Source organism: Carassius gibelio, chromosome A21 (assembly GCF_023724105.1).
Source record: "Carassius gibelio isolate Cgi1373 ecotype wild population from Czech Republic chromosome A21, carGib1.2-hapl.c, whole genome shotgun sequence".
Lineage (NCBI taxonomy): Eukaryota > Metazoa > Chordata > Actinopteri > Cypriniformes > Cyprinidae > Carassius > Carassius gibelio.
Window position 1 is genome coordinate 14,875,978 of NC_068391.1, and position 20,888 is coordinate 14,896,865.

General features: G+C 38.1%; 2 protein-coding genes across 5 annotated transcripts; one reads left to right on the forward strand and one right to left on the reverse strand.

Annotated features, from left to right (window-relative positions):
* The first annotated feature begins 1,226 nt into the window (after positions 1-1,226).
* pwwp2a (PWWP domain containing 2A) lies at positions 1,227-12,625 on the forward strand. Of its 3 annotated transcripts, none has more exons than XR_008149099.1 (3): positions 1,250-2,341; positions 6,624-10,472; positions 11,649-12,625. XR_008149099.1 is itself a non-coding variant. In XM_052536669.1 (2 exons), the coding sequence occupies exons 1-2, from the start codon at positions 1,266-1,268 to the stop codon at positions 8,557-8,559; spliced, it is 3,012 nt and encodes a 1,003-aa protein (XP_052392629.1). In that variant the 5' UTR covers positions 1,227-1,265; the 3' UTR covers positions 8,560-10,681. The 3 variants fall into 3 exon arrangements, 1 of the variants encoding a protein (XP_052392629.1); XR_008149098.1 differs by lacking the exon at positions 11,649-12,625 and adding an exon at positions 10,572-10,681; XM_052536669.1 differs by lacking the exon at positions 11,649-12,625 and having other exon boundaries at positions 1,227-2,341; positions 6,624-10,681.
* An 89-nt stretch (positions 12,626-12,714) lies between these two features.
* On the reverse strand, positions 12,715-19,243 carry LOC127941530 (tetratricopeptide repeat protein 1-like). 2 transcript variants are annotated; one of them, XM_052536672.1, is made up of 8 exons: positions 19,166-19,243; positions 18,083-18,598; positions 16,819-16,879; positions 16,511-16,623; positions 16,197-16,233; positions 15,894-16,042; positions 15,293-15,347; positions 12,715-13,190 (listed from the first exon to the last, which is right to left on the reverse strand). In XM_052536672.1, exons 2-8 carry the CDS (start codon positions 18,566-18,568, stop codon positions 13,054-13,056), a joined length of 1,038 nt encoding a protein of 345 aa, XP_052392632.1. In that variant the 5' UTR covers positions 18,569-18,598; positions 19,166-19,243; the 3' UTR covers positions 12,715-13,053. The 2 variants fall into 2 exon arrangements, with proteins under 2 accessions (XP_052392632.1, XP_052392633.1); XM_052536673.1 differs by having other exon boundaries at positions 19,177-19,218.
* Positions 19,244-20,888: the final 1,645 nt, after the last annotated feature.

The following is a 20,888-nucleotide window of genomic DNA, read 5'->3' on the forward strand; positions in this document are numbered from 1 at the left end:
AAGAAGAGTTTAATAAATGAAAACCATAGTGAAACATAAACTTTTATAATACCACTGTTCTTCTTCAAACGTCTCTCCGTTTGACAATAAATGTGTCATGGTGACACATTAAAGGGTGATATATTACTTTTGCAAAGAAATCTGATTGCCTGCAGTTTCTTCATGAAACCAGAACATTTGCCAATTCGTTTAACTGTTCTTCAGCCCTGAAAGCTAATGCCATATATCCTGAAAATATACAGGATGTACTTGAATTTTCTGAGAAATTCAAATCAAGTGTGGACAAATATGAATAAAGTCCTCTTTAGAGGAGTTCATTCACTGTAGTGACTCCTGCAGCTGAGCTTCACAGAATAGTAGAGAAAGTATCATCAGACAAAAGGAAAGGTGAAAGGTCATTGAACTGATGATCAGTAGGTCATTGACTATACAATGACATGTAGCCGCTGATTAAGATGAGCTTATCAAATATGCAAAAGACTTCTGAAAGCATTGGCACACATTAAAATTGTATGAATCAATACCGACTTTTGCTCATCAAATAGTTTTTCAAATGTTCCCTGAACCCAATGGTTCATAGAATGTATTACTATATGAACCATTTATAAAAATGTGAATAAAACCCACATTTTCATAGTGTGTGTCACTCAGATAAAAATTGTTATTATGAGTACTGAGGGTATACCAATAGTATTTGTTAATATTTTGAAATAGTTTTTATTTTTTTTATGTTCGGTTTTCATTTTAATTTGCTTTTATCATATTATTTATAATAGTAATAATAATAATAATTATTATTATTATTATTATCATTATAATTATGTGCAGTAGTTTAGTAGGTACTTCAACTTGTGATCATTTAAAATGATTTATTTCAGTTACTTGCATAGTCAACATTTCTCATTTTCGTTTATGTTTTTAAATGTTTAATCTGTATTTAATTTAATTTAACTTTAATTTTAGATAAATGCAACACTGGCTGGCAATAACACCGTTTTAGAAAATGAAAAATGGACCACACCAACAGACCCTAACGTAAATATACAACTCAACATCGCCTCTGGTGGCGCCAAAGTTGTATCTTCATAATAAAGTATATTGACATAATAGAAACCAATCACAATAGCGTTTCAAGGGATTTCCATTGAATGGCAAGAGCACGAGCCAATCAATAAAGACCGCACGTTGAAGAAACCAATGAGAAGTGTCAGTAGTTGTAAGTAGGCGGGCTCTAATCTTATCAGGAGGCGAGGGCCAAGTAGTAGATGCAAAGCGGAAAGAAAATGGCGGCCGTGGCTGCGGAGCCAGGAGCTGCTGCGGCATCAACAACAGCGGGGGACGGGGTGGACTACGAACCCGAGCCAGGAGAGCATGTGGTCGACCTAGAGGCCCACTCCGTCCCAAAAATTGAGCTTTGTCACCAACCCGAGGATGTAGATGCAGTTCAGGAATGCAGCCAGGTCCAAATGGAAATCAGAAGGCCGGACCTTCAAGCCGCGGGAAAAGCCCTCGCTGCCCATGCGGTCTGTGAGCGCCCCGAGACGGGGGGTTCCTGGGGCCGCCTGGGCACAATCGAGCAGCCCGTGCTTATGGACTACAGGTGTAAAGATGTTTCTGATTACGAGGAATCTTTGTCGCCGAAGGTGGAGGCTGCAAACGAGGTCAGTGCTCTCGAATCCAGCCCCTTCCTCCTGCTCCCCAGCTCCATCCCACACTCCCAGCCCTCTGTGGTCTTCTTGCATTCCCTTCCCGCGGAGGTTCCGTCGGAGCCCGAAACTGGATTGTCTCTGGCTGTCGAATATGACTCCAAGCCCGTGTTAAGCCATCCTACCGATCTGGAGTGTGAACTCATAGGCTTCACGCAGCCGGACCCGGAGCCCGAACCCGCAAACGATGCTCCCGAGTCGGAACTCAAAACTCACGAGGATGCTTTCCATGACATCCCGCACCCCTCGGACCACCTCGACTCTCTGTCCGCTGCAGAGGAGACCTCGCTGGGAGAATCGGTGGATCAGAGCTGCATCAGTGACTTGTCTACCGTTTCCAGTAAGGACTCTCCCGAACTTCCCGCGGTGGTGGATCAGGCGCTTGTCTCGTCGGAGGAAGTGCGCTCGCATCCTCTTCATCAGCAGAGTTTCGAGACGGACCTCAGCGAACCCGAGAGGGAGTCGGAGATGAAAGCCCCGGTTCTGTGTGCGACAGAGACCGACACGCTTGAGCGCCTGGTGCTCGGCTCCGAGGTTCGAGTCACGCTGGATCACATCATCGACGATGCGCTCGTGGTGTCGTTTCGCTTAGGCGAGAAGATCTTCTCCGGGGTACTCATGGACCTCTCCAAAAGGTAAACACGCTATTTGCGCTAAAAGATTAAAGTGTTTCCACTTACACATCCTCCATACTTACCAAAGTAGGCTTTCATAGCTGTCAGAAAGATAAACGACATCTTCACCGTTACATTTTAGTCTTGAACTTATCTTTATTTTAGTTCATGGTAAATCGTCAGCATACTTTGGAGACCTTAGGATTATTATATAGATTGTAAAATTAATCTCAATATGAGTGTAATTAATATATATATATATATATATATATATATATATATATATATATATATATATATAATGTGTATATATTTTATATATATATATGTGTATATATTTCTTATATATATATATATATATATATATATAGTGTATATATTTTATATATATATATATAATGTTTGTATGTTTATGTATATATATATGTGTGTGTGTGTGTATGACTATATGAATTGTATACTTATTTATTATTATACTTAAGTATAAGGGAAAAAAATGTAAGTTGGTGTGTATGTTCATCTCTTTTCAAGGTTTTTTTAATGGCAATGAAATGAACATTTTTTTAAAATAAAATTAAATAGTGACACAAGACAAATTCATTTTACAAATTCATCCAGGCAATTAAAATGACATAATACAAGAATAAACAGAAACTTTGAATTCGTTGTCATTGAAGGACAGAGCTGTCACTAATTTTCATGTCACTCATATAGGGATACATGATCATAATAACCGGGGGGGAAACAGTGTTATACTGGTGATTAACACCCTTCAAACTGCTCCCACAGTTTGTCTGTCTCAACACCCTCGTTCACACGTTTTCCCTCAGTGTCGGGGATGAATCACAGCGGAGCCCAATTTATAGTGCAATCGTCACGGCCTGCAGTGGGATCTCCAGTCTCTCAGTTCAGTTCTCACTTGAGAGAAGTCAACATGAGACGTTCTTTTGATGTGTCTGTGTACTGAAGAACCTGTGCAGCAACATTGTTAGGAAGTGATTATAACTCCACCTGGAAATGACAGTTTCTCGATGCTGATAAACCTTAGAAGTTAATTAAACATCAGAACAGACTGGTCTAAGTAAGCTTGTCAGCGGTGGCGTTTCAGGATTAAATGAGGCTGTTGGCTTATCCCGCAGACTCCCATCATCTTTATCCTAACACCAGTGACCGACAAGGGCAGGGGTTCTCAAACTTTTTTTGTCAGCCGAACCCCTTAGGCGTAAAGCATTTACTTGAAGTAGCCCCTGAGATTTCAAGTTAATATTTCAATAATTCAATGAGAAATCAAATTTGCATGACTACAGTTCTCTGAGGTCAGTTAAATAGATAGTAAGTATATAGTAGTAAGTAAATAGATAAACTATTAAAACTTTTTTTAATTTGTAGCTGGACTTTAAAATGGACATTAACCTCTTTTTAGTTGTGATAGTGTCTTAGTCCTGTCCTCATTATATTAACATTGGTGTTTTAAGAAGGCAGTTAAACCTAATTATGATGATAATTTTTTCAACTAATTATAAAATTTTTTTTGTGAAAGATATTACTGTTGTAAATTACTACTGTACTAAAATAAAAAAATATATCTTTGAGAGTAATTATAGTAATAAAAAATGTTAATATCGCATGTGATTTATCGTGCAGCCCTTCTACTATTTATGTGTTCAACTCAACTTCAAAAATGTAAACCCTTAAGCTTTGAACTTTTCAAATTCTTATGCTTTTGTTTAATGAATGCAATCCAAGTGAAATGGTGTAGATATGTCCACAAAAATACTTACCTAACGCACATTGTTTTCTGATGTTAAACTCAAAGCAAATGCAGAGACCTATTTGGCTGCATTTACTGTGAACCAAGCCATTCTGAGATGCTGAAAACACTGGAACACAAACTGTCCATACTTCACTCTGTAATTCTGTCAGAAAGATGTCAATGCAAACCATTTTTACAAGTTCAAGTCCACCATCGTTAATCCACTCTAGTCTGATTTGTTTTGTCGGACAAAATGGCAGATTCAGTATTATGATTGGTCAGATCGCCTGTCAGTCAAACTCCTTCTGAAGGCTCAATTAATTAAATTGCAGCATTTGATTCAATAATCACACTAAACTGTATCGCAATGATCGTGCAGCCCCATATCTTGATTTTACATTCAATATAATTAACTCAGGAACCCGTTGTTCTTCTCTTAAGCCCCTTTTACACTGCACGTTGGACCCGGAACATTGCCGGGTAACCTTCTGTGTGAAAGCAAACACTTTGCCGGGTTCAGTCCCGGAATGAGCGCTGTGTGAACAAAAGCCAGAACTAATGCCTAGTCGTAGTGATGATGCACGTTATTGCGCAACTCTTTTAGCTAGTGTTTTGATGGCAGATCAGCATTCGCGACCAAACAAATTTGTGTAAAATATGTGCAAACTGTAATGAAGCAGAGATCAGTTAGTTCCTCACTTTCCGCGCTGAAACTGAGATCGTTCGCCAGCTTAAGTGAAAGTTAATGTGCCTAGCATTTTCAACTCGTACATCACACGTCACACTTTGATGTCACGTGTCTTTACGGGATCTTAACGGGTTGTGTGTAAAAACACGCACATATCCCGGGTAATCACTGGCAGTGTGAAAGTGCAAAATCTAGCGACCCGGGAAAAATTGACGGAACACATAACCCGTGGATTTTCCACAATCGCAATGTGTAAGGGGCTCGATCCCCCATTTAGGAAACCTTGACATAGATGGCAGACCACTATTTTAAACCATTATTCATAGATACTGCCACTGAAGTTTAACTTGAGTCTTCGTATTCCTGTAAGGCTCACAGCATTTGTATTTCGTGTTTAATACAGTTTAATGATGAAATGCGTTTCCACTCTGAATCTCAAACAGAAGCAAAAAGATGTTATTAATTGAGAACGTCACTAGCTCAGCTAATTTCATGCTTTCTGTGAGTAAGGCATCTGTGAGGGTGTGGGGAAAAGCTCAAGCTTCCTTTCTTCAGTTTCCATTTGGTCTTTAATGTTTTCAGTGTAATTGCTGATATTTTGAAGTGGAGACACAAGATGGACGTGGTGACGGATGGATAAATGGTTATTCATTCTATAATTGGTTAAAAGCAGCTAATGTCCTGGGTGTGGAATATTTCCTTCTGAAGGTCTCAATGTTCCTCTGTGACGTAACAGCCGCAGTACACGGAGTGAACTTGAGCACAGTCAGTGTCATGCCATTGAAGTGGTTTGCCAGACACACTGTCCAGTATATTTTTAGCTTCAGTTATAAAGGCTATCTTCATTTGCATTTTCAGTATTAGATCATTCCCAGTTTCTGGATGAAACTTCTGATGGGAGAAACACAACTCAGGATTGTCGGATCACTCCTTCCTTAAGTGCAAGCTATTGCATGTTAGGTATAATGTATATTCCTTTGCCAGTTAACAGATCACATACTCGACCCTTTTTTTACGGGACAGTATTTCCAGGGCACATTTTTGTATTAGAACACCCATATTTGTGTGCCTATTAAAGTTAAACTATACCAGTCTATGTAAAGGTGTCGATTCACTTCTTAAATAAGCTGTATGTTTGTGGTAAGAACTCTGCAGAATATGAATGATTCATTTTTATTTGTGGAGTAAGGTGTTCTTGACCCACATTGGATATACAATGAAAACTATGAATAGGGTGATTGCCACAGATAAGGGTTTTTTCAGTCCCACGTGTCTGTTTTTGACATCCAAGGTCATTTTAGTATGTTTTGTTATCAATGTTTCTCCATTGTGCTTTGCTTTGGATATCATGTTTTGGGCCGAACAAGATCAGCTTTCAGACAGCGTAGGAATGGTTTGTTCATTTTTTTATTATTTTTTTATTTTGTAGAAGTATATGTACTAATAAAATATACTACACATGAAATAATACTGTTATTTTGAAAACTAAAGCCACCACAGTTTTAAGGCATTTTATCCTATCATGTATTTCAGTCAGCTGAAGTGGCATTTTATTCCATCATGCATTTTCTTTGTTGGGACTGTATTATTGTTGCAGAAAATAATCAGTTAATCATCCTCCTTCCCATGAATACAAACATGACTAGATGAATTGACATTTAAATAAAAACAGTACAATAATGTGACTGATGCTTGACATTTCTTATAAAATAATGACTGCTTTTTCATAGCGATTCTTCAGCTGTATGATAGAACAAACAAATATGTGCTGGATTTTATTGAACGTGAGTAGGTATAATATTATAGTGTTCAGGTCAGTTTAATCTTAGTGTCTATGTCTTTTCTCCTCTTCTGTACCTCAGGTTTGGACCTTATGGGATTCCTATAACTGTGTTCCCCAAGAGAGACTATAAGGACAAACCAGAATCTATGCAGCTAAAGATGGAAGCATTCCAGTCAGAGACGGATAAGGCCGTCACTCAAGGACCTAGTGATGCCCCCATTAAGGACCCTGCAGATGCTCCGGATACCCCTCTGAAGGACCCTGCGGAGGCTCCTGCAGCGCCCCAGCCCTGTCCCAACCCTCAACCTAACCCATGGACCTCAAAACCACCTCCTTTGTTTCAGGAGGGGGCCCCTTATCCACCTCCATTGTTCATCAGGGACACCTACAACCAGTCATTACCTCAGCCTCTACCACGCAAAATCAAGCGACCCAAGCGCAGGCTGTATCGAGAGGAGCCCACTTCTATAATGAATGCCATCAAGCTCCGACCAAGACAAGTCCTGTGTGATAAATGTAAAGGGGCTGTGGTGCAAGGGGACAGGCGTGAGACACGCAGAGGCCCCATTTCAGACTGCCGAAGTGACGATGCCAAAAGACGTCGTAATGACAGTGCAACGGCAGCTGCCGGTAAGCGGCCACGTAGTGATCCACGTTCTGAAGAGAAGGGTCGTGGTACTGATGGGCCCAAACGGCAGGGTTCGGCTGTACGAGTGTCATCGGCCACTGCCTCTTCTCTGGGCCATAGTCAGGTCAAGGGTGCAACTGCAGGGAACAAAATGGTGAAGGGGGTGTCTACTACAACAGCGTCCTCTGCAAACTCTCGAGTGCAGCTCAATGCCAAAAAAGTTCTTCAGAGCAAAAATGTTGACCACTCCAAAGCACGAGAGGTGCTGAAGATGGCCAAGGCTCAGAGAAGACAGAGAGAGACAGTCACGGGCAGTAGCGGGAACACCAAGGCCATAACCAGGGCCGCTGCCCTCCAGGAAGCCCACCAAAAGGTCCACTTCACCAGGCGACTGCAGCAGATCAGTGGAGGAGGTCCAGGTTCCAACCCCTTGCCGCCTAGGATGCGCATCAAGCCCCAAAGGTACCGTAATGAAGAGAACGATTCTTCCTCATGTAAGCCGCCTTGCTTGGAGAAAGTGCCGGGAGGGGGCCGTTTACTGCTGCCTAAACCAGCCGTGCCCCGCTGCACCTCCACACGCTCCTCCTCCTCCTCCTGCTCTGCAAGCAAAGTCGCCACAGCTGTAGAGCCCCAGAGGCCAGACAAAGCAATCGAATCCCTGCTCAGCCAGACCCAACCCGAGCCCCTCCCAGCCCCGGAATACAGGGAATCCCAAGCTGAGCCAGAGGAACAGGAGGGGCGGGAGGAAAAGCGGGAGACACGTGGGAGCAAGGCTGGTAACCTAGTGGTCTACATGACCCTTAACCCCAGCCAGCCCGACTCCTCTAATACCTCCATGTGCAGCATCGATAGTGCAGATGACTTAAAGTCATCAAACTCTGAGTGTAGCTCTACCGAAACGTTTGACTTCCCCCCTCCTGGTGATTTGCGATCGGCCCCTGCCCCTGGCACATCCTCCGCTTTTGCCTCCGCCTCTCCCTCTGCTCCTAAGGATGACAAAAAGCGCAGTAAATCCCTCAAAGCTGCCGTCTTTTCCAAAAACGTCACAAAGTGCGTTGCCCTGGATGGCAGGACAATTTGTGTAGGGGACATTGTTTGGGCCAAAATTCTTGGCTTCCCTTGGTGGCCCGCCCGCATCCTAGCCATCACAGTGAGTCGCAAAGATAATGGGCTCTTAGTCAGGCAGGAGGCCCGGGTCTCTTGGTTTGGGTCACCCACCACTTCCTTCCTGGCCATTACTCAACTTGCCCCATTTCTAGAAAGCTTCCAGTCTCGCTTTGACAAGAAGAGAAAGGGCCTGTATCGTAAAGCCATCACTGAGGCCGCCAAGGCTGCCGAACAGCTTACACCCGAGGTCCGAGCCTTGCTAACTCAGTTTGAGACGTGAGGTGGTATGCTTTGGTAAGGTAGGCAAGACAGGCACTCGAGTTGGCCCTGTACCCATTCTGACACCTCTCAAACTTTGCTGTACCCAGTCAGCTTCCAGAGTGAAATACAGAAAAACGTCAGCCAGGCAACCAGGACTAATTTATTTTTGTTGAGGAAGCAAGAGAAGGGGATTGAATTGAGTAACTGAAGGCAAACGGTTCCCTTGTCAAGTGTCTAGTGTTTGCCCATATGTAACCAGTCTTGTCCCATCTTGTCATATCATCTTACATTTACTATACTAAAAGCAGATGACTGAGATTTCTAGAAAAAGGTTTTATTGATTCTTGAGTGATAACAATATTTGTTGTCCTTGAACATATCTGTTCTTGGTCAGTGGCTGCTGTAAACATGAAAAGCAAGTCTTCTCAGACTGGGATTTTTTTCAGCGTGACTAGCTTTCGCCTGAAGTTCATTAGGCATGTGTGAAAATGTCTGCTTGAATCCATTCTCAAATGGTTACTAACTAAACAGTGGCCAGTCGATTGCTACATAGTCTGGATCCCTAATTTAGCACAGTTAATGCTTCCCATTGGATGAACCGAGGAAGTTTTCAATCACTACAGTGTTTCTAGACGTCCAGTCTCCCTTAAGATTACATGAAGCCTTGGATATTTTATTTAGGCCATCCTAGAATTGTTTTCTTTTAATATTGGAAGTTGTGTAACAAAGTTGACCCTGTTGGGTAGTGAGTGCCTCGCTCAGGTAGAAAAAGGGACTAAATTGGTGCTGATCTTTCTCAGATGTTCTGAGAAGACTAATCCGAGTTCAGTGATCCGAGCAGAGGGCTGTTGATCTGGGCGCGGCTCTTGGCTCGGCAGCCAGTCGCGCTGCTGTTACGGGGGGAGGTGCCTGTAAGCCGAAGTCACCTCAAGTGCCACTGTGAGGGAGAGCACAGTGACTCTGTAAACGCAGAGAGTACACCTCAAACACGGAGAAACCTGCCAGCCTATCCCCACCCCTCGCAGCTACAACATCTGCTTCTCAAGCTCATTCTTCTCTTAATCTACTTGCCCTGTTCCCAGCTTCTTTTTCTTTTCCTCCACTTGTTTTGCTCCCTCCTGCCGTTGTCATATGTTTGCATCTTCGACTGTGTTTATATGTCTGATTATGGCGAAAATGTTCCTGACAGTTTTTGCATGAATTTGGGAGAGTATACAGTGTGTTAAATGGGTAAATGATCTTCTTTTTTTTTTATTGTTCCATATGTTATTCCAATTTAGGCATATCACTTTAAGAAGCAAACAAGTTTTTATGTAGCTGCAGTGGAATGCAGAACTCTTTTAAAATGAGTTCCTTTAAGTAACTCAATGAAACACTTGTGTCCCGCTGCAAAGAAGGCATCGGAGCACAAGGGAGCAGTTCTCATATGTGTGAATATGTTCGTCATAATTATGGGCCTCTGGCTGGTTTAGTTGTTCAGTGATTTGTTATGATTCCAGTATTCATTGTCTCTCATCTGAAATGTTTTGCTAAGGATTATTGTGCTTTGAATTTATTTGTCGTGCCTGAACTTTATTTGCTGTCATTTCACTATTTGAATAATAGGGCTGAAGGTCTTGTAATGTAAAGTGTTCAAAATGTGTTTCGCCTGACTGAATTGAAGATAAATGACCTGGGTCTTATTTCAATGCTGAGAACCAACAATTTTATCTGTATGGAGGAGCATTAATAATTATTTTTTTTTATTTCTTGTCTGTAATCATGGTTGTGTCTTTTGCATTGCATACCCATTAGCATCTTATATTTACACATCTGAGAAGGGACATACTGTAAGATACCTTGGTCTTTCCACATATGACTTCGCAGGTAGAGATCGATGACTTGAGGAAAAAAAAACAATGCTTGGTAGACCACACTGACTGACTGCCAGAGGTTTGTGTAAAGAAGTAAACACGGTATTTATTTTGGAGGTTGGCTTTGTTTCATTTCAGCATCTTATTTTTTACTTCTATTATTTCTATCTGTTTGCAGGTCAGAGAATGCTGTAAAACCATTGAGAAAAAAAAAGTAACAGTTGAAGATATTGTGTACATGTTTTCTGATGTTTTAAGAGTATATAAATAAACTGTGAACTTCAAGAATTTGATCTAGTCGTCATTATTTTTGTATTTTATCTTCTTTCTACCACTTCTCACTAAAAGCTGTTTTTCCACGTGTTTCTCAAATGAAAAACTCACTTGACATTATGACAGCCCAACCAAACTAATGACTAGTTGTCATTTCACAATTAAGTGAAAGCATGAGAAAGACACATTTTCATACCTGCAAACAGATGAGAAAACCATAGGGCAGACTGAACCAAAGTGTGCCAGACTGTAACTACACATCATATAGTAAATTATTAAGATACACTGGGTTGTCATAAATAGTCTTAGTGACTTACATTTCAGTGGATCCCTGTTGTGTGATCTTTATCTTCATGCTGTCCGCGTTTTTCCTTGGCTTCATAAGATCTGACATTACAGTGGAAAAACAGCTGTGCATGACATGGAACTTTAATGTAAAGTGACTTAATTCCATAATGTGTGTGATTTGCTGTTGAATACACATGGAAGAAACATCAAATGTTGAAAAACACTGGCTGTGTTGCCCAACCTGGCATCATGTGGTGTGATATTTATTTCCAAACTGTAAAAAGTAACGTTCTCACTGGCATACCTTTTAAAACCATTTCTAGAAACCAAATCCTCCGTCCAATAATGTCAGTTATGGATCAGGGAGCAAGTCGATATTTTTTCTTAGATTAAAGTCAGAATACACCTGAACTTCACTGTTATCTTATCAGTGAAGAGATATTTCAATTATCTTAAGTGCAAGTAGTTCTACGTAGCAGATTTTCTCTTCCTCAAACATTTAGATTACTGAAATTAGTTCATTATCGCATGAAGATTGTTTTCTATCAATAACCAGTGTACTGTTTTTTTTTGTTTTACATTAGAATTATCGCCGAAAGTGTATTTAGGTGTGTTTTTATTTTATTTTAATATTTTAGGATGTTTATTTTTTTATGTAAATCTCTGAAGTTCTGTTGTCTTTTCCCTCCCCCAGTGCTGCAACTCTGAAGGGCTGCTGATTGGTCCGTCGCCCAAAGCACTGCCATTGGTCAAGAGCCGGTAAGATGAGAGGAGCCACCCACACTTGGAGAAGCAGGTGTAATGGAGAAAATATTTTTATTTATGAAATGATTATATATTTATAACTATGAATTACAGACTCTCCACCTATTTCCCGATCGGTCATGCTGAAATGAATTTTTCAAACTGGATTTTTCTTTATGAGGGCTTTTTTTGTGTTTAAAGCATATGAAAGAACATTTGCAAATACTGAACAGCACAGGGGAGTTACGGCTGTTGTGGATGGTAGGTGGCGATTCGGCACACTTTAAAGCAGGGTTTTTAAGTGTTTGTTTGTAATGAAAGAGAAATATGAAGATAACTTATAAAATAAAATAAAAAAATAACATTTGATGTAAAAATGCAATAAATTTTGCATGTGCTATGCTCCACAGTTCAATTACAGAGGATTGGGTTTTATTGTGCTTCTAGTCTTGGATGAAATCCCAGTGTTCTTTTACAACATCTGTGCTCCTTTATATCTGAGCGTAAACACAGTCTAGACTGTTCTTGAAGATTTCCACTCTGTGGCACACCACACATTAAATGATCAATGCAATCTGTACAGCGTTACAAATCCCTCCGACCCACTAGTCGACTTTCACCTTTTTTGTGCTCCCCTCCATTGATAAATGATTTTCTAACAATACAAGTCAAACATAGCAGTAAGAACGCAGTTTTTCTATCTCTCAGTTGTAGAATGCTTTGCTTTGAGCAGCATTCATCGCACATGCTCAACCTGATGCCTGTATAAAGGGAATTAAGAGCGAGTGAGAAACCTTCAGTCTTGCTGTTGTACAATTAGAGAGCTCTCCTGACTATACATATGAAGATGGTGGTCATGGGCATACATTTGTTTTATTATTGTATTAAATGTACATCTCTTTATGAAATAAAACCTGTTTTTCTTTTGCCTTGTACTAAGCTGTGTGTCGTGTTCTTTAATAATAAATCATGCTGTATTAAGTACATCCAAGACATGACACAATGGACAATGCAGACAGGATCTTAATCGCTGGTTTAATGTGAACGCAGGTAAACATGGAGTAATGAAGGCCATCATTTCATTGCTCAGGACTGACATTCTGTGGATCACTGACACCAGCAAATGTAACACTCTGGGCATGCCAAACAACTGAGTGTGTGTTCAATACAAGCTTAAAAGTTCCCCAGCATTCAAAAGCCACTTGACATGAGCTGACAATGTAATTGGTCAAATCAAACGGAAACTGCTAACATTATTTGCATCAATTAATAAGTACAGACCAGGAATATGAATGAACGAACGCTTGAATGGGGCAGATGACGCTTGTGTCGCTCTATAAAAAGACTCTAGGTTGCTATCTGTTGTTGTTATTGGGATTCTGAACAAAATTAATGGAGTAGGATCCTGTGTTGGAGTCTTGGTTGACCTGGAAGTTGGAAGTGGAGAGACCAAAGGGTCGTAAAACCATGTTCCCCAAGTCCTTCAGCTTACCTAGGAAGAGAAGAGATGGTAAATACATGATCTGCCAACAATAAAAAGCTTTTAAAAGTCTTATTCTCACCAAGACTGCATTTATCTGATCAGTAAAAACAGAAATATTTTTAAATACATTTACATTTTTGTATTTCATTACATTTAAAAATCCTGTGATAGCAAAGCTGAATTATTAGCAGTGTCACATGATCTCTCAAAAGTCTAATTGCGATTTGGTTCTCAAGAAACAACTTGTTGAAAATAGTTGTACTCCTTTATACATATACATTTTTTTTTCCCAGAATTGTTTTGGAAGAATAGAGGGGGAAAAAAGTTATTTGAAACTACTAGCTTTTGTAACAATATCTTAAATATAAATTTAATAAACATGTTCTTGCATAAATGTTTTAAGAATTAAAAATTAGTGGTTTTCTATCAAACAAAATGAAATTGTGCATTAAAATGCATTCAATAAAATTAGCATGTAAAGACTCTTTACATCAATAATGAACATTTTATTTTTACTTTGTATTTTTATTTACAAATTTTTATCAATTAAAGCCTTACAATAAAGTGTTCAAATACATTAATATGGTATTAAATATGTTTCATACGCTAGGCTTTAAATGCAACACTCAATTTTATGCAATATGTAAGGAGTGGTCTCCCTGCTTCAAACTCTCAGCATCAAGGGGTCCTTGGTCCAGAAAAGGTTGAAGACTCTAGCAGTGTAAAGTGATTGTGACTGGGACTGCAGGGAGTTCAATATGCCACAGCAACAGTCTTTACCTCAATTTTTGGTAAAAAAAAAAATTTTTTTACCTTTACCTACAATCGATATATAAACCATTTTTGTTATTGGGAGTATTTTCTGCTTTTTGACAACGTAACAAAATAATCAGACATTAGACGTTAGAATTAAAACACATTTATACTGTAATCATTTTTATCATTAAGTTTCAAAGTGTGGCCAAAAAATACTGTTAGAGCTAAACCGATGTTTTATCAATTCTAATTTATTCTATTATAAGTTTGTGTGTCCGACAACCAATATTTTAACTTTTTTTTCATTGTTATATTTCTGCTTTTTGACAATAACATCATTAGACATTAAAAATATATAATTTATTATTAGATGAATGCATTTATTATAATAACAATAATAATAACTGTAAATTGTGACGAAGCAGAACACAATACAAAAATGACTGTGATGTTGTTTTATAATATAATATTATTTTTATTATGTAGCATTTTTTAAACTAAAATGATAGTGTCAGAGTGTGGCCTATTATATGATGGCCACAAGCCTTTGTCTGAATGCAATGCAATTCATAGTCGACTGAAATGAAAAATTCAGGAAGACTGCATTAGAGATTTCAAATATGATTTATGCAACAAGGGCTTTTTTCCAATCCAAGGTTCTTCAGTTTGAAAGGACTCTTTGAAACATACAAATTAATGGATCAGACTAGAACTTTCTAATAGTCTTTTTTTCCAGACAACCTTTAAAATGAACAGCACTGTGTAATTAAAGCATGTCAGAACGTCACTATTTCTGCAGCCTTATGAGTGTTGCTAAATTACAGTGTAGTCATATTTACTAACATTTGGGGGAGATTTTACATGTGCTTTTATGTGATAAAGTACTCAGAATACTGCAATAATCAAATCAAATGCTGCAATTAATCAAAATACAATAATCTGCTGCACCACATGTTTCAGAGAGAAGAGAAGCACTTTACACATGTAGTTGTGTGCAGATTACAACACTGTGTTTTCAGAAAAACTAGGTTTATGGTAAATGCAGCTTCTCATGAATTTAATCTCTGCAAGTGGTGTGAGTTTAACGTGCATTTGGGAATAATTTTGCATAATTTAGCATAAAGAGCTTGAGGATTTGACATGTTTAAAGCTTGAGAGTTTGAACACTGAAAGATGGAAACATTTGAATTGCAACTTGTAAAGAGTGAGAACTCCCTTCAAATGAATTTTCCTTAGCAGTACAAACTTAGTGCATAGTGTCTGGATGTCTCAGAGGTAGCAATAGAAGACATTCTTATATAAAATATGAAACAAAATAATCACAATATACTTTTCATTAGAAAATGTATTCATACTCATCATCTCTTCTTTCAGCTTCTCATTTCGCTCCTCAATTTGCCGTGGCAGTCTCTGTGAAAGAGAATAGAAAGAGAAACTGAGACTCTGTGATGTCCTGACAATATTCAATTGCTCAATCTTATGTTGTTTCAAATGTTTTTTTTTATTCACTGTTTATTTGAGATCATGAAATATTAAAAGGAATCAGACATATATAACTTTCAAATGATAATGCAACATGCATTAGATGATATATTCTTTATACCATATATATATATTCAAGCTTACTGACAATCTTGTAGAGCAGTGGCTCTCGGGGCCCACTAGGGGGCCTCAGCAGACTTCCAAGTGGGAAAGTCTTTATTTTAAAACACCAGTCATTTTTATGAAGAATATATGTTTAACTAGATAAGCCAAGCTATTAAATAATTGATCTGCTGTTTTTAATAATACTTATCCTGTAAATCATTAACAACCGGAAAAGTCATGTAGAATCATGGGATAAAAAAAGTGGGACCCGGAATATATGTCATTTGTGTTGAGAATTCTAATGTTGTTGTGGACAATGCAGGCCATGGAGTCCAGAATGATGAGAACCAGTGACTTCGAAACACTCACCACACAGGCCTCTCTAGCTGCAGGGAGGCCCGGGTCTTTCTCCAAGACAGTTTTGTAGTCCTCTAGAGCTTCATCGAGCTTGTCGGTCTTCTCGTAGAGTTCTGCTCTCCGCAGAATGGCACGGACATAATTAGGGTTTAGTTCTATGGCTGTGGAAGACAAGATATTACACAGTCTCAAATGCCATTTCCACGGGAAAGAGAAATTAAGATACACATCAGAGACAGAAAAAAATAAAAAAGTCATCAAATGTGTGTTGGGAGTCGTGTACTTTCTCTGGACGTGCACAGGATATGCTTTCACCTTTAGAGCAGTCACTGATAGCGCTGTCTTTTTTATCCTGGCAGAAAAAAAAATGATGGATAAAGTTGTTTATCATATACAAAAACACTGGAAGAAAAGTTGAATTTGAGCACTTAAAGTAATGAATGTATCAAATGCTATTACACTGGACTGGAACCAATACATTCTAAAATACTAAATCCATTAACCATCAAGTCTAAAAGCAAAAACAAGCAATAGTTCACAGTAACAGTAAATATGTAAAAAAAAAAAAAAAAAAAAGAAAGAGAAAGATACAAGCATTCTGTATCTGCATGAGACGAGGAACAGTTCACCTGATGCAGGCGTGCAGCGGCTCGATTAGAGAAGAGTATGGATCTCTCTTTACTGTAGCACACAGGACACACTCTCAGAGCGGCCGTATAGGACTCTTCAGCCGACAGGTGCTCTGTAAGACAACCACAATCTCAGAACAGAAGCTCATCCACAGTATCTTTCAACTCTATAAAACAGCCTCAATGCAAAAAGAAAATATAAAGGATAGTTCACTTAAAATGAAAGATGTCATCATATATATAAATAAACAGAAGTTAGTGCCACTGAAATAAGTGTGAATGTGTCTTTGATTGTGGGAGTGTCTTACCTCCACTCTTAAACTCTGTGTTGCCCTTCTCCTTCAGCTCTAAACTCTCCTTTCTTCTGCTCTGAAATTTGAAGAAAGACATATTATATTATATATACATAAAAAGAGTGAATAGTGTGCCCAGAGTATGTTTTAAAACCTTGCAGTTGCCAAAGGATAGAGGAGGGTGGGCTTTTCCTTCACTAAAAGATTATTATATAGCAGCACAAATCAGGACAGTGGTAAACTGTCGTGTGACCCACATGGTCATGCTCCGTGGAAGGATATGGAAAGTTGTACAAGCCATATTAACAGACAGCAAGTTACAACAATATATAGAAAAGACAGAAAACCCATGGATGAAACTTACTTTAAATGTCTGGGCAACAGTGGTAAAGGAATTTAGTTTGTTGGACTACAGTACAGTTCTGAAATGGATTGCTTATGATTCAGACTTCACCCCAAACAGGTTGGATAACAGATTTCAATTGTGGGCAAATAAGGGAATTACTTCTTTTTGCATTTACATCACTGAGAAAGGTGAGATTTGAAATTTTCGGTTGCTAAAGGAATTTATTTTTTTCTAGAAGATCATGATTTCTACAGATACCTATAGGTTTGAAATTATTATGATAAAAATATAAAAGGAAAACTCAAAGATAATTTTAACCCATTGATTCACCTACTTAAGAAAGCACACACATCAGGTCTCAGATATAAGATAAGGAAATGGGTTGAATGTGTATCAGAAAGAAGGTCTGATGTTGTTTTTATTAAAAAATAAAAGATGATCCGTATATAAATAGATACATGGAATATAATATCTGCTTGTGTGTGTGTATAGGCACATGTTTGCAAATCTGCACGTACTCTGTTTAATATCCATATACATAATGAAGGTCATTGAAGGTTATTCTGGATGGAATTGAATTTGGACACATGTTCTCTCCCTGGATGTACACAGTTTTTTTTTTTTTTTTTACATTTCTTTGTAAAAAGGAAAACAGGTTATTCTTTTAAATAATTTAATGAAGGTTGAGTATAATTTATAGTTAAAACACACTTGGCAATTGTACATCATTGTACAAGATACTCCATGCTTGCATTGAGCATTGTGTGTAACTTGAAATATGCAACATGATTCTACTCAAATGAATGTTAACAACAAAAATAAAATAGAATAAAAAAATGAGAACAGTGAAATATGGTACAGACAGAACTTGAGATTTTAAAAGATGTAAAAAATAATTCAAATTTGATTTAATAAGTGGATAACAATGCTCACCTCTTTTTCTTCTTCCGTCAGGTCTTTCTCCAGTTCACGCAGGTATTCCTCATCATGTTCGTTCACACTGACCGTCTCTTCTTTAAACTCTGAATCAGAGTCGCCCTCTCTCTGCTCATCGCTCTCCACAAGCCCCTCCCATTTCTCCTGTTCTTTCTCTATTTCATCTTTCTCATGACTTAGGTCTTTTGTTAATGAGTCACGTCTCTTTTCAGCCGATTGGTCCTCATGCCCTTCAGTATCCTCCGTTGATGTGCTATCCAAACACAAACGGTCAATGCCATTCAAGGTGTCCGTCCTGTGATCTGACCCCTGCTTGACGCTGTGCTCGCTCTCTGTGCGTTTAATGTCAGTGTGTCCATCTTCTCCAGGTAACTTGTCCTCACAGTCATAGAAACAGTCTTCCTCCTGGTCTGTAGTGGTTTCTCTGGTCTCGGACACTTTCGAGGTGTCCGCCACAGCAGCTGAGAGGGTCTCAGACTCCATCTCCGTCTGGAGTTGTGCGGTCACCACAACCTGAACAGTATTTCAGTAAAGTAAATGTATGTGACATCAAATCATATGCATCTTTGCAACACTGAAAAACTATTTAAAATGGTCATACATTTAGCTCATATGACGAAAACAAAACAAAACATAGACAGCATTTCCATTCAGTTTCATACATCCATATAAAGCAAGTATAAGCTAACCTTCACAACACACTTTGATAAACTGGTTTTTACTCGCCCTAATGACATCAACATAAATGTCATTCTTTAGACCTGACATGCCTCGTAACATACCTACTTTATATTAAACTGATTTTGTATGCATGTATTAAATAAAAAGAGAAACCATAACAACATTCGAACATCGCATGTAGCAGTTTAAATTAATGACAACAATATCAGTCAAAACATATTATTAGCACATATGTTAACGAGACTGGTTTCACTTTATCAGCGGTGTACGTGGGTAACACGAACCCATTGATTTGGATTTTCATATGTATTCATAATAAAAAATAGTATGAAAAAAGAAAAGAAAAAAATAATAACATTTAAAACCAGAACATTTTAGATAAAAACAATCACTCACTACCTCTTCCTTACTTTCTAGAAATAAGCCATAACGTCCCTTCCGGTTAATCTTCTTCGTTGTTTTTTTTTTTTTCTTGGCGGATCGCATTCTTAAACAGCGCTCTACCGCCATCTACTGTGGGTAATGGCTCAGACACTTCCCCCGACCAATCAGGACTCGAGCTTTCGAGCTCCTCCGTCTACTCTACCTCAACTCCCTCACAGCCCAGAGAAGATGAATCCTAATAATAATAATAATAATAATAATAATAATATATTAACAAAAATGGGACATCAGGTGTAACAAATAATTCCATGATTGATTATCAAAAGATAATTAAATGTAAGTACATAAATAAATAAGCAAATCAATAAAATGAGAAAGTTTGTGATTTATTTTATTAATAATTATTATTACTATTATTTATTTATTAGTTTTTTTACATAAGAGTATGTGTGTATGTGTGTATATATATATATATATATATATATATATATATATATATATATATATACATATATATACGTATATATATATATATACATATATATACGTATATATATACATATATATACGTATATATATATATATATATATATATATATATATATACATATATATATATATATACATATATATATATATATATATATATATATATATATATATATATATATATATATATATATATATAATTTGTATTTATTTTTTTACATAAGAGGAGACAAAGAAATGTAATGGTTATTCTCTACATTCTCTACTACTCTACTGTTTATTGTCTGTGAGGTTAGCATGTAGAAGTTTGTTTTTGACCCTGAGTGTATGTGCAACAGTGGTTAAATGAGGCCAGTGGAACAAGAATACTAATATGAAGCCATATAGAGTTTTGGCTGCCTTCCTCTCTCACTTCCGAGTTCTCGCTTGGGCAGCTTGATGTGTTGAGGAGCTGAAAGAATGACAGGATAGACAGTTCTGGCTCGTAATGCGTCCAGCTATGTTCTGTGTTTGGCTTGCTTTTGGACCACCTGGTAAATCCTGGCATAGCAAAAGATTGTAAAACCCATTGATGGGAAAAAAATGCTCTTAAAACTTCACACATAACAAGCACATATATTTGCAGTGTATGACTTCACTTTTCCACTGACAACAGTGAAAATAAAAGGAGAGAGAAGGACCAAGATAGTAACAGAAGTCTGTGTGACATCCTGGTATGCTCGTACAAGGTCTTGTGATGCATGTTGCATTTAAATATAGAGGCAAACATGACATCCAGGGAAAATAAGCATAAACAAAAATGTCTTATTGCACAAACAGACCAACGAACAAAGCATCACAAGCAATACTACATAGCTAATAGCTGCCAGAAATACTACAGTGTTTATCAAGTCTAAGTGAGCCAAAGAACAGAAACTTTCTAGTATAGTAGCATTTTACAAATACAAAATGTTATTGGGAAGTGATGCTCTGTGCTCTGGTTACATTAAATAATAACCTGTTTTGCAGTGTGGCAGAGACATTGTCTTGCACGATCGTCTTGCATGAAAACTGCAGGCTGATTGAGAGATGCCTGGAGGGAAGGTTCTGATAAATATTTGTATTCACCTGCCAAGTTGTAGGTTGTTCTCTAATTTTGATCTCCAGTGTATATGAAATAATAAAGAAAACGTGAAGTTTCAAGTTTGAATTACGAACAGTTTGGATACTGAATTTCCTTTACATGTAGACATGTTTTCCGTATGTAAAC

What these genes read in the sequence shown, in the direction of transcription:
- pwwp2a (XM_052536669.1), top strand. Translation starts at nt 1,266, where the DNA reads ATGCAAAGCGGAAAGAAAATGGCGGCCGTGGCTGCGGAGCCAGGAGCT. An exon ending in CTCATGGACCTCTCCAAAAG is followed by an intron (nt 2,342 to 6,623) that starts GTAAACACGCTA and finishes TCTGTACCTCAG; the next exon opens with GTTTGGACCTTATGGGATTC.
- LOC127941530 (XM_052536672.1), bottom strand. Translation starts at nt 18,568, where the DNA reads ATGGAGTCTGAGACCCTCTCAGCTGCTGTGGCGGACACCTCGAAAGTG. An exon ending in TGACGGAAGAAGAAAAAGAG is followed by an intron (nt 16,880 to 18,082) that starts GTGAGCATTGTT and finishes TTCAAATTTCAG; the next exon opens with AGCAGAAGAAAGGAGAGTTT. An exon ending in CACAGAGTTTAAGAGTGGAG is followed by an intron (nt 16,624 to 16,818) that starts GTAAGACACTCC and finishes GTTGTCTTACAG; the next exon opens with AGCACCTGTCGGCTGAAGAG.